The sequence below is a fragment of the Balearica regulorum genome, chromosome 1 (genome assembly GCF_011004875.1).
Source record: "Balearica regulorum gibbericeps isolate bBalReg1 chromosome 1, bBalReg1.pri, whole genome shotgun sequence".
NCBI classification, from domain to species: Eukaryota; Metazoa; Chordata; class Aves; order Gruiformes; family Gruidae; genus Balearica; species Balearica regulorum.
This window is the reverse complement of record NC_046184.1, coordinates 74,812,826-74,837,537: the sequence shown is the minus strand read 5'-3', so window position 1 is coordinate 74,837,537 and position 24,712 is coordinate 74,812,826. Positions and strand designations below refer to the sequence as shown.

Genomic DNA, 24,712 nt, shown 5'->3' with positions numbered 1-24,712 from the left:
ACTAATGTGGAGCTGTCACTCCCGATTGTGCAGACAAGCCAAGGTACTTAGAAAGAGGCCCTTGTTTGGGCACATTTTCAATATTGTCTTGACACATCAGGAGCTGGCTACCCTCCTCCTCACCACACTACAATTATGATCCATTTCTAAACCTCTATGAGCAGATTCTTACTCGTAAGTAGGTTCCTTTTATTTTCACAGATTTATTTTTTAGTGCACATGATAATTTACTCTGTATTTGGTGGGGGCAAGTTTCACTGGCCTCAAAGTCCTGGTACATCCTTCTCGGACTATTCAAAGAAAAGCAGATTTTCAGTGCTTCTTTTGAAGGGCTCAGAGTGTTACACTGTAACCAGAGGCATTAAAGGGAAGTGCTGGGAGACTCTAGAATAGTATGAGAAGTGCTGAGTTTGGAAGGATAAAGCAAACAAAAGGTTAAAGGGAGATAAAAGAGAGAGAACCTGGAAAGGGTTTGGATAAATATGAAAGCTTGCATGGCATGCTCAACATAACGAGATATTCGGAGCTCTGAATGTATTCCCCCAATGAACTCCATTGCACTAGTGAAAGCACGAAATTGAGGAGTAACAGCATTGTTGCTGTGCTTTTTGCTTTAACTCAGAGGCGGTATTTTGATCTGGTGTTAAAAAAATCTTACCATAAGCTGCTGGATCAGCAACATGTTCCTGCATAAAACAGCCGAATCCAGAAAGGTTTGTGGTTACACTGGGAATGCCCATCACTGTACATTCAGCTGCCAAAAGAAACAGACAAAAAGTGTTTCAGGGCAATATGCTTTGAATGGTTTCACCTTGAGAGAAAAAAAGAAAAAAGAAACAGGCAGACAGAAGGTCCCATAACACTAGAATTGCTCTGAAAATGTCAAGTGAAAACTATTACGCTTTGTTGTGGATTTGGAGAAAAAGAAAAAAAGAAAGAAAGAAAAAGAAATTTTAAACATAAAATTTCACAATCTTTTTGTGAACGTATCTTTGTGTTTCCCAGCAGCTAAACTGAAAACTTTCTGGGAGTCCAGTGTTGAAACAGAGAACCCCAATATATGGTCTGGACTGTTTGTTTGATTTTAAATTGAAGCCTCTTGTACACACAGGTTCATTAGTTGTTCACAACTATTTACAAAACTGAATCTCTTAAGTGCAGGAGTGTGTTAAACTTTGCCTTTTGATATTCATTGTTTGTAAACTGGTCCCTATAGCAAGAAAAAAAACCCCAACAAACCCCATCATTAACTCAGGACGTCATTCAAAGTAGAAGTGGAGTTAGTTTTACAAAATTACAAAATGTATGCATCTTTCGTAGTTATTCCTATCATAACTGTGAGTAAGGATAACTGTTTACTCAAGCTTTAAGAGTTTTTGTTGATGAACTTAAGCCTAACCTAAGACAGCATGCAGATAAAGTAAACACTCCAGTCTTTGAAATGCTGAAAGCCAACTACATGGCTGTCATTCATATGACAATAAAACTGGTGTCTATAAAATAAAGCTACAAATCTACCTTAAAAAAATCACTTTTTGTTCGTGGGAGGATTCAATGAGAAATTTAATAAAAAGAGGATCACTTTTGCATTAGTAAAGGAAAGAGAAACTACCCTTTTAACTAGTGTAAATCACAGCTTTCTGCAAAACTGCTAAGTACCAGTCTAACTGTTCTGTCTAGGTTTACTTTAATGCTCACTTCAAAATCATCTCTGGCTGTCACACTTTCTTTATACCTTAGCTGAGATTAGAATAGGAAGAGAAATTTCTGGAATGCAAGACAGTTGTCTTACTTGGAATTGAATAGCTCTCTTATTTGGAGAGAAACAGCTCTGGAGAATGACTAAATTTGCAAAATTTCTATTCTGATTCATTGGCTTACAACAAATGCTCTTAAGAGGGGCACCTCGACTTTCAGATGTATATCAAGACTACAGAAGGTATTTTGGAGGAGACAGAAAACCCAGGCACCTAGGCTTTGATCTTCATAAGTATTCAAATTCATAGTTTGCACTGATTTCATGAGGTGTTACATGCTTTTTGTAAATCTGGGCCAATTTTTTACAGTCAGAAACTACATGCTCTCTGTATCTTTAGAATTTTCCATTTAATTCAGTGAGATTCTTTACCACTGCATGTATTTGTGGTAAATATCTTAGATATGGTGTTACATAATTCTATCAAACTTAATTGTTATCTTGAATTAAATCCACTGAAGTATGTTGGCTGGTAGCATCAGAGTTCTTGCCCTACTTTTTTCAATATGCACATTCCTCTAAATCTTCTTTTAAAATCCTGAATCAAGTTAAGAATTAAGTTTTAAAAATGATTTTTTTTTTCTAAAGCCACAGAAAATCAAAAGATTACATGTTAGTATGGGAAAGGGTCCAGCGCAGGGACAAATGTGAGTAGTTGTCAGTCAGTAGATGCCATTTTATACCACCTGGCCCCCAAATTTTGCCAGCAGTAAGACCTTTGCACTGCAGAGGAAACAGAGCCAAAAGAGTTTTTTCAGCACTCCAGAAGAAACCGGCTGCAAAGCTATTCTGCATCAACAGCATGGGTAATCATGTTTTGATACTAGTTAAGTGTACAGATTGCCTACCTGGAGTGTAACCCCAGGGTTCATAGTATGATGGAAATACACCAAGGTGGCAGCCTCTAACAAACTCCTCATAGTCCAAGGGCAGCAATGGGCTTGTTGAAGAGAGAAACTCTGGATGTAGGATCACCTGGACATTCAAAACTTACATTAGAGGTGAAAGAAAACTATCATCAATACATTTTAATTTTCAATAAGCCTAAGCAATTTTTTCACTCTGGTCTTTTCCTAAGTATCTGGACACCACTTCCTTTGCCCATCTGTTATCTAATTCACTTCCCACACTAAAATGTATCCTGCCTATGTGCAGTCTTGTATCCTGCCTGTGTGCAGTCTTGTCCTGGAAATAGTACTGATCATGAACCCTTTATCTGGACAGGTCTTCAGCTTTATCCTTGTTGATCAAGGAAGACCATGTGCATTGAGAATTATGCCTGCCTAAGGCTGTGGCATTTAGCAAGCCTAAACTGGTTCTCTTGGCCTGTTGTACCAAGGTATAGAGCATTGGGATGTCTTGTTCCAGAGGAGGCCTCAGGAGGATACAGCACTTCTGAGGTTCACAGCATCCAAGTGAAATATAGGAATGCTTAGGGTACTCAATGGATCTCTCAAGAACAGAGAGAATTTTGAAACCAGACGTATTACAGCTCCATCATCACAATCCTGTGCCTAGACTAACTAATCTTGCTGAAAGACAAAGCTTATTAACTTAGGCTAATGTCCTGCTTTCAGGACCCAAGCTAATTTATCTGCATGACTCTGCAGGGCTTGGGGTCACTGCTGCATATTCCACTGTTAAGTAGAGAACTGCCCAGTCAGCTTTGGGAGGAAGAAGTGTGAGGGATGGGTTTAACCTTCTCTGGGCTTTTTTCCCCACATAAACATACTGCAGCCATTACTCCATGTCAAGGATTTGCTTTTATCTTTTCTTAATAATACAGGCATGCTACTCACTTGCGTAAATCAACACATGAATGTATTCAACCAGTAAATGGGCTGTAAACTCATTATGTAAGCTTATTTGATCCCAGTGAATTAAGTAAGATTTTCCATTGGCACTGCTGAGGCTATTTTTCATGTGCCAACTGTGTCTGCATGGATATGTCATACATCTCTCAAAATTACTTTCCAGTCAAAGTTTACAGAATTTTTGTCCCTGACATTGACAGAATCACAGATTGGTAGGGGTTGGAAGGGGCTTCAGGAGATCATCTAGTCCAACCCCCCTAGTAGAGCAGGATCACCTAGAGCATGTTGCACAGGATTGTGCCCAGGTGGACTTTGAGTATCTCCAGAGATGGAGACTCCACAACCTCTCTGGGCAACCTGTTCCAGTGTTCTGTCACCCTCAGAGTAAAGAAGAAAGAAGTTTTCCCTCATATTGAGATGGAACTTCCTGCTCATTGAAGATGGAACATTCAACTCATTAAGTATTAAGCCTGTTCATTCAGCAGGTAATTTTCCAGTGGTAATGACAGTTTTGTAAAAACTTGACATACACCTATCCAATCAAGTCTGCTGAGAAGCAGGAAGAGGTGTCTGTGGTGTTATATGCTATCTGCTTTCTAATGACTTCAAGCGGTTAGTTCTGAGGAATTTTTTATTACATTTATATACAGTGCATCCTTCCACCCTACTTTTGTTACATCTAGTATATTATTACCATATTTTTTTATGCTCTCAGAGCTCATTGGAGACACACGCTTAGCAGAGAATATGTTAAGCCAGGAAGAAGCAACTAGGAAATTGAGGAAAATGTTTACTCAGTTATCATCATGGGTTTAAAAGCCAAAACACTGAGAACAAGTGATTGTCATCAATTGTCATCATTGTCAGAGATACTATGGATCTGACTTTAAAAAGAAGGTTTGGAAGAGCAAGAATTTTCAATTTTATGTTCTACTTTGAAAAGACAGATGATGGGATAATCATAGTTAGCAGAGAGAATGCCAGAGATTTCCAGACCAAAAAAGGCTTTGGCAGACTTATGAAAGTGGGAGCTGATCATTTTTGTGGTCTGGCAAGATAGACATGGAAGTAAGGAAAATATTTATTTACATACATTTAGCTTCAACAGTTGATGTAAACATGAACAGAGCATGAACAGGAAGTATTTCTGCTCAGGATCAAAGGCCTCATTACCTTCTACAGCAAGTGCTGAGTGTCAGGGTGCTGTTCTTAAGAGATGAACTCCAGAAATATCTGTGCTCAAACTCGGGACCTCCAGTTTTAAGCAAATGAATCTATTACAGCGTTTTACATCTGGGTGCAAACGATCTGTGGCACTTTCTGGATTTCAGGAGTACTAGCTCCTCATTCAGTACAGGAGGCAGCAATGAAAACAATTCCCTAACATCAGATTTCTAACCTGAAATTAATTTGGTTAAACAGCAACTGAGGATATCTGTGAAGTGACTAGTTGTTATAGCTGGAAAGGGAGGAAGAGGGAAGAAGTACTCTATTAGTATAATACTGCCTATCAAAAATTTGACTGTACTCCCCATGCTAATGATCCAGACTGAGACTATTTAAAGAAATTCCATTTTATATCTAAAATGAAAATGACAGAACATACCTTTACTCTGTCTGTCCGGTTATTGAAAAGACCAATACGTCGGATGGTATTAAGGATTGGATCATTGCCATCGTCAATCATGTTGTGAGTGGTCACTGGAGGCAGACAGTGTCGCTAAAGAGAGAAAAGACAATCCATAAGCCAGACAAAACTGTTGGAAAAGAGTCCTGTTACCATTTTCTAAGTTTAGTGAAAGACAGTGGGAGATTTTGTCATTGATGTGGACAGGGTTTTACCCTTTCATTTTAAGGTAAGAAAAGAAAGTTACGATCATACAATGTTGTCTTCTATGTAACTAAAGTCACAAATGAGACCATAAAATCTGTCACAGGACTTGTTTCATTTACTTCAAAATAAATGCATTTGTACTCAGTTTTAGAAAGGCCTACTATTTAATTTTAAAGGCTTTTAGTCAATATGTTATGTCTCCTTGATTTTACATATTTAATAAAAATGGAAGAATCCAGGCCTCAGGAACAATGCAAAGTTCACACTTAGTGCAGAAGAAAAGAATTAGGAATTTTGTTGTCCTGCATGTGACTGGGGGAATATCCATGGATTCCCCAAAAGAATTAGTTTGGGTCATACTCTCATTAAAAATGATCACAGCTGCTCTTTAAACATTATTGATGAGAAGTATATTTGCTGAAAACTTCTTTTTCAATGCATGCATATCGCTGTATGTCACACACAAACCTTATACACAGTCATGCTTATAATTTATACTACATGTTGGTGTAAATAATACATTTTCTGACCTGAGTTGAAAAGATGGCTCTTTTCATAATGGTTATATCATCTCGGTCAAGAATCTTGTTCAAGTCTGGAATTTCTCCTCTGCAGAGGCAACACAGAGCCTATTTTACCAAATGACTTATTATCAGCTGTATAAAGACAATGAAGAAATGGCAAACAAGGTCTGATCTGAAGTCTGCTGATGTCTAACATGAATCTTTCCTTTGTTTTCTATATTCACTACAGTTTGTTCTCCCATACATTTGCTGACCTTCCAATTACCTTCCAAAAAAGCTAAAGACTTCTTTTTTTACTGTTTTTCAAACACATCTTGTTTTCCCTGAAGTTCCAGTCATCTCATCTGTGCTTTGGGTCATTCACTTCCAACTGTCTTTTGAAAGGATATAACTAAGCTGCTAATACATACTACTTTGTCTCTGGTGCTTTTTTAAGCTCATTTTTGACAGTGAGTAAACCTTTGTGTTACTTAGACATCCCTCATGTCTCTTAAGATTCTTTCCACAATGGGGTGCTAGAGAAACAGAGGGTCCTATATCCTTCTCCTACGCTGTTCCTATGGATGTCAAAATTTCTTACATGAAGTGTAGAAGCAGAGAAACATCACAGGTAAGCCAGCTGTATATGTGGCTCTGCAAGGCAAAGTAACCTAGACACTCACTTTAACAGGGCATTGTAGAGTTTCTTTCCAAACTTTTCTTTCACAGACTGTGCAGTGTCCCTAGGAAAATAAATAAATATATGTATAAAACAGGAGAATCCAGGACAAAGACAGAATAAAAGAGATTCCTGCTGCAGGAAATTAAATTGTGCTTTCATGTATACTGATGGAACGAAGAACACAGAAACAGACAGAGGTCTGGTTCTCAAAGTTCTTTTATCTAGCCTGCAGCCATACTGGTGGATTTCAACACAACTGAAGATTTGACCTGCATCCAAAGATGAATGCACTGTGAAAGCCAGGAACAGACCTCACTAGTGATTACTTCTAATATTTTGCTCTGATCAGTAGACCACACTTTCATTTTAGCTGTGAAAAACAGAGCATACATATGACTCTACACAGAGAAACATGATCATTAACATTGGACACTAATCAAGACTCCAATTTAACTTGACCTAGAAGAAAGATGTAAGATATAAGAGTTAAACAAATAGGTATTTTAAAGCAAGCTTCTCCATTTTCTGCCCTATTTCCTACTTCAAAGACTTTTGAAAACAAATACTAGACTAAAAGGTAGTTTGTCCTAAATTAGTTTGAAAACCAAAAAACTTCCTGGAAAGCTCAGGCCATGTTTCAAGCTAATAATAAAGCCTGTGCAACAAATATGTTATAGTTTAGCTAAGAACGAACTCCAGTGAACAACTATTCTAAATGCAAAGAGCCGTTTATATCATCCTGCCCCTGGTTGAAATAACTTGAAAGTACAGCTGGAAATGCTGTTGTCGAACTACCAAATGCACTCTCAATTTGAGTAAAAGACCCACTTCATGGAACTTTTCCTGCCTTTCTGCTTTCTAAGAATTGTACTTTCGGCTAAGATAAAACTTGTTAAGTGAAATCCTAAACTTTACCAAGCTGAGAATCCACACACCTGTTTTTAGTTGCTCTCTCCCAACTCACATAGACACAATAGTGGATGAGTTAATTTTGGATGGGTTGTAAAGTAGCTAAATGTCAAACCAAATCAGTCCAAATCTCAGCAAGCTAGTGCCCTGGTGACTATATTTTCATAGACTCATGCCATGAACAATATCCAAAACTTAAACCAGATATGATAGACTGCTTTTTCAGAAGCACAGGAAACAAGGGATTTTATATCCTAAATCAGCCATCGTCTATTCCGTTATAAGTGTATTTATACCTCTTGTATTTAAATTTTGTGGCATCCTTAAAATAATCTAATATTATTATGTAATACTGATATCAGGTGGTTTTATCCAGGAGCTCCAGATTATGACCATGATAATACTGCATATGATAATGCAGAGGGTCTTTTGCTTTTCACAGAACACAGCAGGAAGAATAGCTGGAAGCAGCATTTTTTTGCATCATTTTACATCTTTAGGTTTACCTTTACTGTTACTATTGTGCCTGCGCTACTGAGTAACAGAGAAATACCCATGTAGTAGAGACACAACAGGGGAAAAACCTTTGCATATTTCTTCTAGTTTAAACTTTCCTAATATCCATATATTATTTATTTAATATGTACCTCTTATATTATATTCAAACATTACATACTTTATATCAAACACAAAGCAGAGGCCAAAAGTACTTGTTGCAAACATGGCTGTTTCTCACTGCACTCACATTATTTTCCTACAGTTCTCACATACAGAGTTTTCATTAAAAACTCTGGCTACATTACCCCACTTTAGCCATCTGCAGTTTAAGCTAGTTGTGCAGATCCTCCACTCATCCGCAGAGGGTGACAGTCCGTTTCAGAGGATGATTCCCCTCACTCATCTTGGACACTTCTTGAAGTGGTATAGGATGAATCATCATTTGGAGTGAGCCATCACTCTCCACTGCCAGTGAAGGTAGCTCAGATGCATTACTTTTAGGAAGCCAGAGTTGGACAATTAATTCCAACCTCTACGTTTGTGGTACCTGTTTCCAGAGTGGTAACCAGGTAGAATGTTTCCTGTAAATCCTAAGAAGTTGCTGTCTGATGACTCCAGAGATAATCTAGACAGTAGATAGCTTTCTCATATGTCTTCTTTTTCAGATATGGCAAACGCTAAATTATTTCAATGATCCTTGTTAAACTATTTCTGTCACTGTTTTTGTGCAGGTTTAGTATCCGTTAATCAAAGACTTCAACTTGATTACTGATATCCAGAAACTGAGCCAGAGATCATCTGCTGGAGGCAGTTAATGAGATAACAAGAAAAATAGTATTCTTCTCTTACACAGTGCCTTTCATCTACAGATCTCTAAGTCGTTTAGATTTCTATCATTTTATAAATATAGAACTGGCATCAGAAAGAGGTTCAGCAAAGTGAGACACAGGCATAAAAGCAGAAGCTTGGTCTTGTGGGTTTTAGTCCCTTAGCTTTAAGACCAGCTTCCTTACTTCTGCAGCAGAATTTAACCGCTCTAGCAACCTCATAAGGTGCACATTTCCATTTCCCTACTTAGATAATGTTGAATGAAATGGCATTTTTCACTTTTTTAAACAAAATTCATCCTTAATAACCCACCACTGATTTTCTTTATGAATTTGAACCTTCAGTTTTGCCGTGTGTCTCAGTTTAGAAGTACCTCACAACGTGTGTCTTTTCCTATGTAGAATCAAATAGCAGTTAAAGTGAGGTGAAGGTAAGTCTGCTCCTGCTTTGCTTTTTTGTTCAGGAAGCTGTAAAATGAAACCTGTTAAACTGAGAAGGGCTGTGACAATTTTCCCTTTATAACTATAAGTTTCACTGCTTGGGTATGGCCATTCCTTACTGTAGGCTAAACAGAAAATTACACACAATCCTTATCAACTGTTATTCTGCTGGATTAGACAGTACAATTTCCATATTTCTAAATAAAAGAGGATGTTTAATTAATTTCTTTTTCCCAACGGTGGCAGAGAAGCTCACTCTGATAAATTAGCAGGTGGTCTTTATTTTGTTGAAGCTCAATGACATGTCCAAAGGGTGCATTAGAAACAGTCAGAAGACATCCGGAACACTGGATTTTCTAGAACCTTTGACTTTGTCATCGCAAAACAAGTACTATTTGCTAACTTGTTACAAAGAATGGCAAGGCAAGTTTACTAAAAACAACCTAGGGGAAAAAAAAAATTGCCCTTACTTATCATTCCCATCTCTTTCACCTCCACAAATACATTCTAGTTGCCCACAATCCTCAATTTTAGCAGAGCAAAAAGGAAGAGCATTATTCTTAATCAGAAACTTTTGCATGTCTCCCCAGTTCAGTGTACAAGGCCCTTAGTGAGAATGGCAATTACCAGAGCTGCTTCCGGACTGCTTGTCCTTTCAGGGTTTCCACATTGAAATTGTTTGTCTTTGCTGGCATGATGAAGAACACAACAACTGTAACATCAGTCTTATGAACCTACATGGACACAAAATGGAGAGAAAAAAAAATAATCTCACTACAATGTATCACAGCCAACTTTAACAGTAAGAATTAGTCCCAGGAAAAGCCAATGCACTTTGATTGGTTGTCCAGGAAGGCTCTGATCTTATACCTCTCCCTTTAGCTGTGAAGTTTTTGTAAAGTCAGAGATATAGCTGAGGACAGATACAGGTAAACAGATGTCACCCGATTCCAATTTGGGCAATAGAGATCTTCCTGACTTTTCAAGGTTTAGAGGCCATGGCTTAGGATGTGAACATAAACTGCAAAAAAGAAAAACGCTACACACATTTTCTCGCCTGACACAAACTTTGTTGGCTCAAAGGAGTGAGCAATTAGTTTACTAGCTGGGGTAGTCCCAGGCATGGGGCGAGGGATTCCCTACAGCAGCAAGCAGAACTACATTCTATAGCAGTAGTATGGGTAGAAAGAGGCACGACAGCAAGCACTGTCTACCTGAACCCCTGGCAAAGCACCTGCCAGACAGAAAGCTGCAAGTAACTTCTTGCTCATCTCTCACATCCAGCTACTGCAAAGGCAAAAAGCATTTGCTGTAAAATCTGACCCTTTACTTATAGATGGTTTCTCCTGTGTGCTAACAAGATTCAGAATACCTGGTCCCTCAGGGATTCCTCACACGGAGCAGAATGAGGTTGTACTCCTGTCAGTAACTATTTAAAGAAAAGCAGAGTGTGAACTCTGTTCAGAGATGTAAAAATTAAATTATTTTGAATCACCTCCATTCTAAACTGTAGACACACAAACATGCTATTAGCATGCCTTCTCTCAGATTGAGGTACAGGAAAAGGTATAGTATAAAATAACCTACGTGACTCATCTATCATTTTAAGGTTCTTCCCTTCCCTCTCTTCAAGGTAGGTTCAAAATCCGTCATGATCTCAGTGTGTATTAACAATCTGTCCCAACATTCTTACTTTATTTTGAAAATGTTAGTAAGGTTTTCAAGTAGCAAAGGAAAAGGGCTTTATAAAATAAAACAAAATAATTCCATCCAATGCTATGTATTTTTTAGGTTCAGGCACACCACTGTGACTTGTTCAAGAAGCACCATCATTCCCAGATTCACAAGTAGTACAGGTATTCTGCTATTCTCAATGGAGTTACCTCTTGAAATAATTACAGAGCAAGTGTTCTTTGAACAGCTTATCAAGTGCTGGCATGCATGTTGGAACAGTAATGCAATAAAGCTAGCCTCAGCTTATGGAAGAAGCAAGTCCCAGTACACTGTTCTAGAGAGCTTTGGAAAACTAGCCTCAGTTTCCTTTGACTTTCCATCAGCCTAGCTTGTCATTGATGTCACATAAATCTTTAGATGCAATAAGAGATCACTGCAATCATTGCTCAAGCATAAGATCTTCCACATTATCAGCATTTATAGTTAACAGCTATGTAAATGCTGTTAACAAGTAGCTGATGTTGCACAGCATTGCCAAACAACAGAAGTCAGTTGCTTGGCAAAGTTGTGGAAGAAATACTTAAGTTATGTGAGGTGACCTGTTGTGTGAGTGAATGGATTAAGTATTTCCAGAAAGTCCACAGGCTCTAATAGTGTATTAACAGAAGGTGGCGGTAGAACAGGTGTACTTAGGGCTTTGAACATTAATATTTTTTCAGCCCTGCTGACAACATAGTATCAAGATTTTTATCCAGGTTTTCCATATCATTTAAATGATATAGTACAAAAGAGACAGGCTGGGGAAACAGTCAATTGATCCTTGCTAGATGACTGAAAACTGATTAGCATTAGTTTTATTTTTTATTTTAAATGTATCAGTCCTTGGGACACATCTGGAGACATTTTCAGTGACCTCATTTGGAAGTGGCAAGTGCTCTGCTCTTTGATCATGACAAAGTCTAGGTCTTATCTTCATTAAAGTAATGAATTTTAATGTAAGATTCCCATCCAATGTGATAATAGTACTCAAAGATTTAAAAGATCATGGTCAGGTCCTAATGAATTAAGCAATTTGCTAAAAAAAAATATTTTTAAATTGCATCATTAAAGGATTATTTGTATTTGCCTTCTAATATGTAAACCTTCAGGGTAAGTTCTTCAATCATATTTTCTGTATTTTTCTCTAAAACCAAGGGAGGTAACCATGGTTAACTTCTTGAACTATGTCATCAATTATTTTTAAGCAGCCTGAGATGGTTAAATACTCTGATGATTCAGGAAGACAGCTTTATGAAAACTCTGAAGATCCTACAATTATTTTCCTACAAACCAGAGTATGGCATGGAAATTCTTGCAGGTGACTTACATAGTACGGTAATTTTGAGCATAAGCTCTACGCTATCAACATTTGCAGAAGCTTTCTTACCCTCAGCAAAAAGTTTAATCTTGATAAGGCTTCTAGAAACATGTCAGCTCCTTTGTTGGAAAACTCATATCTCCCAGCAATGAAGAAAAATAAAGTGTTCTCAAGACTGAAGTCAAGGTGGCTGAAACCAAACAAACAAACAGACAAGCACAAAGTATTTCTCAAGATATAATCAAACAAAACACACAACAGCTTTCTATTCTGGAGAAATTTATTATCCCAAGAAAATAATGAAAGTGAGGCTTTTCTGCTGTTCTTTAAATTACGATGACTATCTTAATCTGATAAACTGCATCTTGGGTAAATAATGAAAAAATTAAGACCTTCTGCCTGATCCCACAATCTGTTAAGCAGAGCTAGAACTGGCGTCTAAAGTTCCTTTATCTTCCGACTGAGAAATCCCAGACAGGTATTTGAATAAGTTGGTAACATTTCACCTCTTCTATGAAGTACTTGTTAGTCTTCCTGCTTTGGTTCTTGCTTTAAATAGTGTTGGACAACCGTTGCTAATTTTTGAAAAGTAAAAGCATACCCATAGAAATGACCTCGAATGAACTCTTGGATCCTAGCCTTGTACATGGAATGCAAATTCTGAAACTCATGCATTGCTGAAAATTTCTTAATGTTCAAGCCATTTGGGGTGACAACATCTGGAAAAGCAGAGAAAAGGCAGAGGTAGACATCTTCAGAGTCAGAGAAATCTTTAAGGAAAGAACCAGCGTGTCTTTCAGTTGTCAGTATGTTAACAGGTTATGTACTCTTATTACTCATGGATAGGGAACAGCACTGTCTAACACAATGGTCTCCACCAGCTTACTCCACAAAGCTAGTGCATGTGGCACTCCACTGTTTATATAGCACTGAAGTGGCTTTGTACCATTTTGACCTGTACTCAAAATTAGCATAGAATCTGCTGAACAGTAAGGTCTCCCCATGCCCTTTTGTCCTGTCAAGACTTAAGTAATGTCTCCATTCAGCCATATGTTTTTTGTGCAATATGGCCTTTACCTCTTTATTCTAGCTATCACTATTCCCTGCTTTATTGCTATAGATTGAAAGCTCTTGAAAGCAGAAACTGCCGTGCTATGCACTTGTTTACAGCATGGCACAAGAGAGGTTTGTTCTGTCAAGACTTCTGAGGATTCACCAGGAAAGGCAGAATATAAAAAACCTTTTTAAAAAGATCAGCTTTCAGTAATCTGTTGGATTTCTCCTGAAAATAGCCACAGAATACCATGCTTTACACTTTTATGGCTGCTCTCCTCAAAGATTCCAAAGCATCTTACAATTAAAATTTGTTCATTTCCAGTATCTTCTAAGATAGAGTTATAGGATATAGATAGAGTTATAAGAATAGACATAGCTTGTTCCAATCAACACCGAAATTCAGTCACTCTTCACCCTTCTCATAGAACGCAGCAGCTATTTAAAGGCTTGCCCTAAATCTAGTTGAAGTAAATGGAAAGAATGCAATTTTCTTTTTGAGTTGGCTTATAAAAGCCATGTATGGAAATGAAAGGGGAGGCTAGTTCCTCAGCAGATGTATTTCACAGTAACACAATTGACTTTATTAGACATACTAACTTATGATACCAGAGATTCTTCAAATACAAAGAATCGTCAAAGAAGAAAGAAGCGCTAATTGTTAGAGGATGCGCTGGTACCTACTTCATACTTGTTCTCCTGGCAAGTGTCATCAGGTGTCTAGAAACCATAACCATTAACTGTAGTAACTTTAAAAGTTCTATGCATCACCCAAAGGACCTTCAGTAAGATATCATTCCCTATCACACATGGTTCATGCAAACAAAACAGCATCTCCTTTGATCTCAGTGCACATGGTTAACTCCCTCCCATACATCAGGGTTACTGATGGGAGTACAATCTCTTGCTTACCACCAATACAGGACTCGAACATTACTTCTATTGTGGTCTTTCAGTCAAGGATGCCTAACATTCAGGGGTTCTCATCCTTTCCCCTAAAAGCAGAGGTTTGCATATCTAGCATTAAGCATCTGACCTAATACAAAACTGTCTCTTATTTCTGGAGAGTTTTTAAAACATCTATGGCTCCTTCAGTTGATTACATATCAAAATGATCTTAAAATAAGTACAATCAATTCTCCATATGCTGTCCAGTATACTTGCTTGACATTTTTCATGCAAATGCCATGGCCATTTTTAATTACTTTCTTGAACTTTACAGTCTGCTTTAGCAGTATACGTATTTCCCCGCCAGGTAAGTGATGTCTGATTACTCTATCTTGTAAACTGTTTTGAGACTCTTTAGGTTAAACAGCAGTAGATAAAAATATAACCTTTATTAGTAACCATGCAATACCAAAAATTTCATCTTGAAATACTACATTTCAAACTGAAAATCAGCCTTTACCAGGAAATTTTTACTTGTCAGGTACTTGGGATTTGGTTTTCAGTGAAAAGAAAGGAGAGTCTTGGTGGGCTTGACAAGAAAACTTGTGTTCTTATCTTCTGCTGTCCAGCACTAGTAGCTGCTCTGGACAAAGACCTATGTGGCCTCATATGAGTGGGGGGGGTCAACAGAGCAGAAACACCCTCCATTTCTCTTTGTCTTTACCAACAACTTATCTTCTGATTCCTCTGACCTGCTTCTTGTTCAGCATGGAATAACTGGTGCATGCAGGACATAGCTTTGAGACTGCAACCATTTCAAACTCTTCTCAATAAAGTAAGAATCCTTGACTAGGTATTTCTGCCCAGTTTCCATCCACTCTGTCATATTTATTTATCAGGGAGTTTTGGACACTCTCACCCATTATCAGCAGCCTGTATATAACTTACTCCCACCTTCTTTGATTCAACTGCAGCTTCATTTACCCTTTCATCAGGTTTGGGGATCAATCCATCTCTTATTTAAGCCTTTGAGATACAGAATAGACATGGTGGGCCAAAGCATCCAGTTCACTATTTCTGCTCAACATAAAATTGTATTTTGAATATGTGTGAGGCAATGTGCCCTTGAACTAGGGAAGAAGTGATGAAAGAGAGCTTTTTCCTATTTTAAGTGGTTTGGGGTTTTTGTTGTTTAATGAATTGATGCCATTTTTGTATTAAAATTGTCCCAACTAGGTCAAATCAGAATAATTTGACTTCTGTATTTATAGGAAAGAAAATGGCATTGATTTAAGTAATAATAGCACAGTATGGTGTTTTCTGTTGATAAATCACTAAGATTCAAAGTTGACTCATACTTTTTTAGAGTTTATTTCTATGATTTTGATCAAATATATACAAAGTTTGGATCTAGATCTTAACTGATACTCAAGTGTCTTGGAATTTTGATTCAAAGTCTTCTCTACTGCTAATGAGAAATATGTTTCATACCTGAATGAAAATATTGGAAATCCCATACCAGTTTTCAAATCACAGGAATACAACTTAAGATCACTGACAGAATTTTGCATGATATGTCAGAAAGAACTGGTTCAACATAAAATACTCAAGCTTTTGTCAAATATGGTTTGATAAATTATCGATCAAATAACAACAGCAGCAAATGAAATCTGCATAATGCAAGCAGTCATTCTGCCAGGTTTAGAGTGGCAAATCAGCCTTTCTTGTGGTGCAAAAGCTCTCTATGCAATCATGTCTACTGAATTTTAAAGAGGCTTTTCTAAGTGATGAGATTTATAATTTAAATCATAATCCAAGTTTAACATTAATGAGAAGTAGCAGAGACTGCTCTACATATCACATTTCCTCAGTTATTATTAGTTAACAGCTTTGTTATGAAGTTTACCTCTCAATAAATTCAAATGCAAATAACATTTAAATGTGCCAATTCTACATCCCCATTTTAAAATTTTATTTTTAAATTATTATTATTATTATTTATTGTGCAGAACTGAAGCTTAATGATCTACTGAAGGATTGCTGACCTTTCTGAACAGCCAATTTCTATGTTGATTTCACAACTTCAGACAGAATAAATAGTATGAGAATAAACTCCCAACACATTCAAAGAAACTATTAAAGTACTTATTCCCATCAGAACATATTTTTCACTTATAATTGTCTCCTAGGATTTGGGGTACCAATTTCTATTGAATTTTTTTCTAGCTCTGTCAACATGAAGCATGATATGTGTCAACAATTTTTTAACCCAAATATTAAATATATTTACTTGGTTTCTTCAAAGTTGCAAGAATAATCAAAATAAGTTCAGGTCTGTGAATCTCTCTGCATGGAATTCTCTTCAGCTTCAACTGATGTTCTATCTGTGAGCAGTCTGCAGATTTTCTCTCCCAAATTTAAACTGGATTCAGACTCATTTCAGTCTCCTAAAATCCCAAAACATAAACTATGATTTTCAAGAGTAGCTGCTGTAGGGAGAAGCCTCATGCCAATTCAAAACAGCTTCAAAGGTTTTCAGAAGTCAAGTGATCTGCACTTGGTAAAAAACAAGACCTTTCAGAGATATCCCAGATTAGATGACTGAACACTTAAATTACTTTTAAGATATGGCTGTCATGTTTGAAATAAAATGGAAAAAAATCTTCCTATGTTCATCATCCTATTGACAGTCAGGAATGAGGCAAAGGATCCAATGGACAATTTCTCTTTTATCCTGATGCCTGAACCACGATGTGGCTGAAGCATTGATATTAACAGGGATAACAGTCACAAACTATAATTAGCACTGTAATTCACCTAAAAAAAAATCTACAAAGAATGAGCAAACAAAAAAAACCCCAAAGTCATTTGAGCATGGCTATACTTAAAATAACCAAGATGTGAATACACCTACTACATAGTATCAAAATTGTTTTGCAGTTTCTCCCCCATGATGCTTACCTGCAGATGGAATATTGTGGATTGTCCTTATAAAGCACTGTGCTGATTTAAAGAAAACTTTAATGACACACCAAACTGGGATCATGACCTTATTAAAACTCCATGTATGGAACATAACAAGGTTTGTTGGTAAGTTCCATATTTTATTAGACTAATACTAAGGGGAAAATCAGACAAAGTGTTGGACACATCTCGACTATTTTTTCAAACTCTACTCTTTGGTCTAGTAGAAAGTATTATGCCTATCTATGAAACTTATCATGGTGAAGTCCTAAAATCATGATGGCCACAATCACACTGCTACTGCTGTGAGAAATACAGTGAAATTAACTATTGATTTACAATTTGTTTTTTGCCTTCTCATCTCTTTCAATATTAAGAAAAACAGCATTAGCACTGGAAAGAAAAACTCATCTAACATTCTGTTTTGCATACGAAACTTTTTGCTACGTTTCTAAAAGAATATATTACTCATCTCTAGCAAAGCAAGAAACCTCACACTGTAAAAGTTGGTAAAATGTATTACAAAGGTTCCAGCTTCTTCTTTCATCAGCTGACCTGAATATATTACCGTCACTAGAAATCCTGCCAGAGACAAAACTTCTGAAGCTGAGATGTCCTTGCAAAGAAAGCGTAACATCCATGGAGTTAAACTAATACTCCTGAAATGGCACTGAAAGCAGTTATTAAATGGTGCTGAACTTGATTTCTTCTGGATTACATATGCTACTAGAATGTGTTCCAAATTATATTATCTGCACTTTTCTTTTGAAAATTGGTTATTCTGTGTAGTGTAGCCAGACATACCTATGCATGTGTCCTTGCTCTTCATGTTTGCATACCTGTCTATTATTTTCATTCATTCTGAGAAAGTGTAGGTACTCAGAGGAAACATAATAAGAACACAATTCAGGTCTTACCAGGATTTCTTTTAAGCATATGTTCTGCTTCTATAGCTGTTATCTGTGAAACTGTGGTGAACACATGGGCACAATGTACAGATGCCCGTTCCATACAGTACCGATGGTAAATCTGTCTCTCTCCTGCTTCCTTGTCAATGTCAAACTGTTAAACAACAAAACAAACAAAAAAGACACTTGTGTGATATGCTCATCAGACTTATTACTACAAAGAAGGTCTCTCGTGTTACGCTTGATTCATCCCAGGAAATAAGAATTATATGATTATGCTGTTGGTCTGGGGTTTGAACCATTTTATCAACTTCAAACAGTTTGAAGGAGCAAGACAGGTCTCAGCTCCTGCATGTTTGTGAAAAAAATGGCAATGGAGGGAGACCTAGATTAATGATCTGTGCTGCTTGGCCTGCTGGCTGACAATATGTCATGTTGCATCTTTCTTGGGCTTGTTGGAAAACTTGGGAGAGCAGGGAAGTTGCTGGCAGCTGAAGACATAGGGGAGAGAAGAAAAAAAGGAATGGGGATGAGGAGAGAACCTAGGGACTGGATAGAATGGTGGGAATCATGGGTAGGCAAGAGAGAAATGGAGCTGTGGTGGAGAGGTAGGATGTAAGAACTAAATCACAAATCCTGAGGAAACAAAGAAAATAGAAAATGAGATATTTTCTGATCCTCAGAGATGTTGTTCTTCCAACTCCACCACTATTATTTGCTGGTCCTTTTACTTCAGTTTGAACTCCATTAATTTCTAGAGGCAGATGTAAATTAAACTGCTAGATAAGATCATCCCAAATACCAAAGTATTTCCAAATCATATTTAAACCTTGCAGCTACCCTTTTTTTACTGAGCTTATATTATCCTGATGGGAAGAAAATGTACCATACCTATTAAGCCCATGCTTAAAAGTTCAAATGTTCATTAATGATATCCACTGCAAAATTGCTACAATGTAGTCTAAAAAAGAATAATGCTAATGGAGTGTCAATGATTACAATTAAATTACAATCCTCTTAGTCCTATGTGATGTTTCACTTCTGGGAACAGAAGTGTTGACCTCCTAAGGTCAACAGCATGGGCACCAAATAGACTGTGTGAGTTACAGGGAGAGTGACAATGACTCTCAATGAGCTCTGTCGTTATCACTGCCTAATGCTAGGTGCACAGTCTGACTCTGATTGCATTTGGCTCTGTAACTTCATTGACCATAATAGATTTAACTATTATTATAGGCTGGGTAGACAGTACTTTCTATAGTTAGGACTATCCAACCTTTGCCACGGCTGGCTGTTTTTAGTACTTCAGAACTTCGCCAGAAATATAGTTATTTAGACTCCAACTTTTCATGCTGAGTATCTGCTTAAGGTTGGTATGGAACATATTTTAAGAAATTTCAGCAAATGTGAACCATTTCAGGGAATAAGATTTAAGACAATATTTTTTTATTTTTACTTAGATAGGTATAGATATAGATATCTTACAACTGTTTTGCTAAGAAACTTAACTGCTTTTATCCACTGAGCACTCTAATTTTGCAGTGGTGCTACACTGCTGGCAGGAAAGTGGCTTCCACTATATTAGTTGAAAATGCCACCTTAATGTGACCAAAAAAGGAATCTTGAAAAATCTCAGCTGAAAAGTTCTAGAGAAACTAGATGCTTTCTTTTGGTATTGATGATCCTGTATGTCAAGAGTTTCTCAGCTTACCAAAGAGATGTTTCGGAAAACCAGGAAATACATTTTAACACACAATATGCTATACATCATGATACCATTTCTCAGTTGTATCATCATATATCATATTTTCTGCATTCCTCGTGAGAACTTTGGTGCATGAAATACAACCATGTCACAAAAGAAGATCTTTTCTCTAGAACACATATCTCATTTGTCACAGAGGTTGAATGATAGAAAAAGCACAGGGCAGCAGGGTAGAAGAAGAGAAAAAATAATGGTGAATTAATTTGACTCCTGAGAGTGCCACACATCTCTAACATGATGCTTTGCTTGCCCCAAACCAAATCTTTCACAGGCAGTTCTTAACTGTGTGTCCCTCCTTTTCTGGGAGACTACCTTGACATCTTTGAGTCTGATATGTTGAAGTGTTGAGCATTCACATCTACATCTGAAATCCACTGGGCATATGCTCTGAGGTGATAAAGTATTTAGTACTGCTAACTCCAGTAAAAGCTTCCCTGAACAAATGTAGATGATGTAGCTACCTCCCCTCATATGGGTGTGGTAAAGTAATTAATTAATGTTTCTGGAACATCCAGATATTACTGATGAATGCTGCAAAACAGCTCTTAAGAAAATCACAGATATGTTCTTCAGAGCAGAAATTACACATCATAAATAAGGTAGGAAGCTGCATATTGAACAACAACAAAACCAAAACCATTCTGTGTACCAAAGATGCAAAATGGGACAGTTCTTTAGCATGCTGGGCAAACACACAAATTGGATGGGGTACCACTGCACAGTCAAAACTATGCAAGTTTTTTCAAATGCATTTGACTTTGTATTAAAAATAACTTAAAATTTTCTAGCAAACAAATAGCTGGTGAAGCTTTAAAAGGTTTTTGTTCTCTTTTATCAATAAGAATGGATTCTTTACAAAATGTAATTAAAAACTAAGTTTGGGACATGTTCACTAACTGTAGATAAACTCTGCCTCCAACACTACTGGGGGAAAGGTTCATAAAAGGATTATTCAAAGCACTATGGCTTATTTCTTGCTAGGTTTTATTTCTTTGATTGCATGAAAGCATTTAACACATACTGACGTTTACTTCTTCATTGCTATTCATTTTTTCATCTTCTGGAAGTGGGAAAGATTTTTATTTTGCACATGCTTGCATGACTTCCGTTACACGTTTGAAAGGTACACAATGCCATGTCTATTAGCAAGTATAAACTGAGGTCACAGAGTTCTCACATTTCATTTACTCTCACCCTCCAGAAGTTTTGTCCTCCCATTGGTAAAGCAAGATCTTGACCTTTCCCCTTGCTTATAGTGTGGAGTAAGAAACCTCATTGTCCACCTCTGAGCAGGCTAGACGAGTCACTTCAGAAAATAAGCCTCAGACAAGCAGGTTAAATGGAACTTAATTGATGAGACAGTGCAGGAGACAAATTTAGTCCACACAGTACTGCACAAAGACAGCTGAGCTTGCTGTGACAGTATTAGCTCCAGAATTAGAGGCAACATGGGGCATGGCACTGTATTGAGCCAATATGCCAAAATGAAGCCGAACACCAGTGCAGCTAGTTTGCTTTTCGCCCCCAAACCAATGTTTCTGCTCAGCAATCGGCTCTGCTGTCTGAATGCCTGTCCACCCTAGCTCAGGCATCGGTGAACTATGTTCCACAACGTTCACATCCAGCAAGGGCAAAACAAAATATCTGTGAAGTGCGTCATGCTTACTTTTGTTTGTTTGCTGATAACAGCAAACGGGAACACTAGCAAAGCCACAAATGAAAGCTGCATCAAGAGAAAACCAAATCTAAGTCAGATTAACTCTTTGTAGAATCATTTAGGTTGGAAAAGGCCCTTAAGATCAAGTCCAACCATTTCTTCCCTCAGTGACTTTTAAAGACTAATGACTTCAACATCCAATTCCCTGTAAATATTCCACTGCTCCCAGTGAGAATCCCCTCCTACTGTGACTGCGAGAAACCAAGTAGATTATTAGAATTTACATGATGGTAAGGATTAGAGGGGAAAATGCCTCCCATATATGGCCACTCTAGTTTCAAAGCAAACCAGCAAGATGTTCCACAGGCATAAAGCTTTGGAGTAAAACTTGCATTTGCTGCAATGCAATTCTGACAAAAAATTTAGCTCATTTCTGTCCTTTGCATGGATCCATGTGATGAGCATAACATTTTATTCATGTCTTAAAATTTAGTATGTTAGTGGGCACAGTAGGTAATCACTGAACCTTCCAGCATGACATTCTGGTTAAGACAGCTAAGATGATCTTTGAATGCAAAAAGAAGAGAATATCAAGCACTTATGGGATACTGGTGTTATGTTTCTCTTCAAAACAGTGAGCAGTCACTGAAGTAACAAATCCAAATCAGATATTCCTACTTTAAAATTATAAAGACAAATTGCAAAGGACTTACAAAAGCACAAGAATTATTTGAGAGTGGAAAAGGAGGAAAGACTATACTAACTATGTAAATAATTTTCTGAAAGACAGATAAATTATTTGTCACCGACTGCATATAATCTCTAGATACTGATACTAGACTATGCTTTCACGAAGCAAAAAAAAGTATGATGAAAGCCAATGGAAGTTCAACCAAGACAAATTCAAACTGGAATCAAAATATGTAGATTTTATAATGAATAACTTTGTAACACCTTTGCATAAATAATACAGATTCTCCTCACCACTTGAACCTTACCTCAAGAATGGATAACATTTTTGTAGGTAGTTTGTATCTCAAATAAAAGGTATAGGTTTGATGCATGAATTTTTAGCTGAGGATTTTAGGCAGAGAATGAAATTATCTCCTTCTGGTCTTTAAAATCAGTGGCATACTAAGTTCATAAGGTGATTCTGCAGTGAAATCAGAAACAGAGATAGGCCTGAAGTTCAAATTCCTTATTTACCAAAAGGCAGATTGGAAAGATCTTCACTTCTAGCATAATCTCGCTGGCTGCCATTGCCTAAATTATGTAAGAATCACTTTTTTAAAAAATCCAGCTTACGTCAAATTTAACTCCAATTGATTGTTATCTTGAGCAAATAGAACTTTCATTCTGGTATAGCTCTGCCATGCCAAAAAAGAATGAAATTCACACTTCCTGGCTTAAATCAGATTTCCATTAGCTGCTCTACTAACAAAGCGGATCAGCTTTGCATAACAGTGAGCTCAGTGACAGTCCTGACAGTACTGCACTAAGTGGAATGACAGCTTGTGATCCTATATTGTCAGCATAAAAGCTCTTGACCATTCATGTTCATTGGTATTTTTAGTACTTTTCCTTTTAGACCTCTTGGGATAGAATTCCCCACCACCTTGCAAACTAGATTCAACTGCACTTCTATGAGCCAAATGTAAAATGTTGCTAGGTCTAAATAAAAGTATTACACATTAGCAGGGCAACCTTATATAAGGAAAAAGACAATGAAGAATGAGACTAATTTTTTAGTAAGAAGTATCAGAGGCTGAAGCCTACAAACTTCTGCATTATGCCAGGCAAGTGATCCACAAAGCCATTTCGTATGGTCTCCTCTCAGATGAAATTCCAGGTTAGATTATTCACAAAAAAGACTGTTCCTGACAGCTGTCCATTCACCTATGAACTAGCCTGGACCATCAGTGTTTCTCAGTCAATTTATGAAAAGCATTGATTTATTTAAAACCTTACAGGGTTGAAATGAGACCGAAAAAAAAACCCAACCAAGGAGAAAAAACCCAAACAAACCCAAAATAAGCCAGTCCCCTTAAACAATGGAGAAACCAATATCAGATTAACATTTTTGATCTTCAGCTGAGAAGTCAGCTCCTCCTGGAGGCTCAAAGTTTGTTGTTTGTTTTTTTTTTTTTTCACAAAACTTCCTACCTTCTGGATTAGCTATTTTGGTTCAGTTTATTTTAGCAACAAACACAACCTTACTTTCGTTAGTGTAAAAGCTACACTGGACATGGGGACAATGGGAAAAAATGCATTGCTGGTTGGACTATTTAGATCTGCAAAATTTCTTGAGCATAGTTAAATCTATGATAATATCTCTGTTGGAAGTTAAGCTCTAACATACCCCGCTTGTTATTGAAATTAGAAAGTGTTGACTTTGGAAGAGTTCAAGCCAGTAACCTGTAGGTAAGGTTAGCAGTCCCTGACCCAGCTGTTTACCCAAGGTTCTTCAGATGCTTAAAAATAAATAAAAATATCACACACTACCAGTTACCATGCAAGTCACCTTCTGTTTCGTTCTTTTTGTTTTCCCTCCCTCCCTTCCTCCAGAATCAGAGTGAATTAAATGCGAATCTAGGAAGTAAAACGTACACTGAACAGCTGTTATATGGTCATTGCCTCAGCATTCCATAGCTCAGACATAGCCCATCTGTCTGTTACATGCTGCTTGAGGACACAGCAATGTTAATTCTGGTGTTCACTATGCTCCTGTGCACACTGTTAAGGATTGAACACCCAGCTTTCCACTGGAGCAGAGGCAGCTAAATTTTTCCCAGTCCAGATGAACTGAGTTAAGACTGTAAGAATATAGGAATTGTATCATTTCATACAGTAATGCTGTATAAGAACCAGGACACCATCTCTAATTGAGGCAAAGAGCGGACAGCTCAGGAAGAGGTCAAGAGTAAGACAATATTACAGTTTTACATCCATAGGGCACCCTCCTATCTTCCAGCAATCTACAGCTCTAATCTACTAGGTTGACTTGGTTTTCAGTCCCCCAGAAAATGTCCTCTTACAGCTCACAGGCTGACACGTGCCTTCAGCTCATGGCAGCCTGCAGCTCAGGCCTCTGTGTGATTTAGGGAGTCTGTAAAGAATCATGTATCACAGCATGGCAACCCTTCACTAAGTCATTCTTAACTTTTCCCCAAAAGACTAGTAAG

The 24,712-nt window shown here is 37.4% G+C and overlaps 1 protein-coding gene across 2 annotated transcripts in view; it reads right to left on the bottom strand.

Moving 5' to 3' along the window:
• The window catches only part of GYS2 (glycogen synthase 2), a 45,454-nt gene that overhangs the window by 4,296 nt on the left and 16,446 nt on the right, over positions 1-24,712 (bottom strand). For both annotated transcript variants that reach the window (XM_010302751.2, XM_075758926.1), the window contains exons 5-13: positions 18,118-18,262; positions 12,897-13,014; positions 12,365-12,485; positions 9,892-9,998; positions 6,591-6,650; positions 5,935-6,013; positions 5,177-5,290; positions 2,605-2,731; positions 659-754 (exon numbers count right to left, since the gene is read on the bottom strand). In XM_010302751.2, coding sequence (XP_010301053.2) covers positions 659-754; positions 2,605-2,731; positions 5,177-5,290; positions 5,935-6,013; positions 6,591-6,650; positions 9,892-9,998; positions 12,365-12,485; positions 12,897-13,014; positions 18,118-18,262 — 967 coding nt within the window. The remainder of the gene's footprint in view (positions 1-658; positions 755-2,604; positions 2,732-5,176; positions 5,291-5,934; positions 6,014-6,590; positions 6,651-9,891; positions 9,999-12,364; positions 12,486-12,896; positions 13,015-18,117; positions 18,263-24,712) is intronic.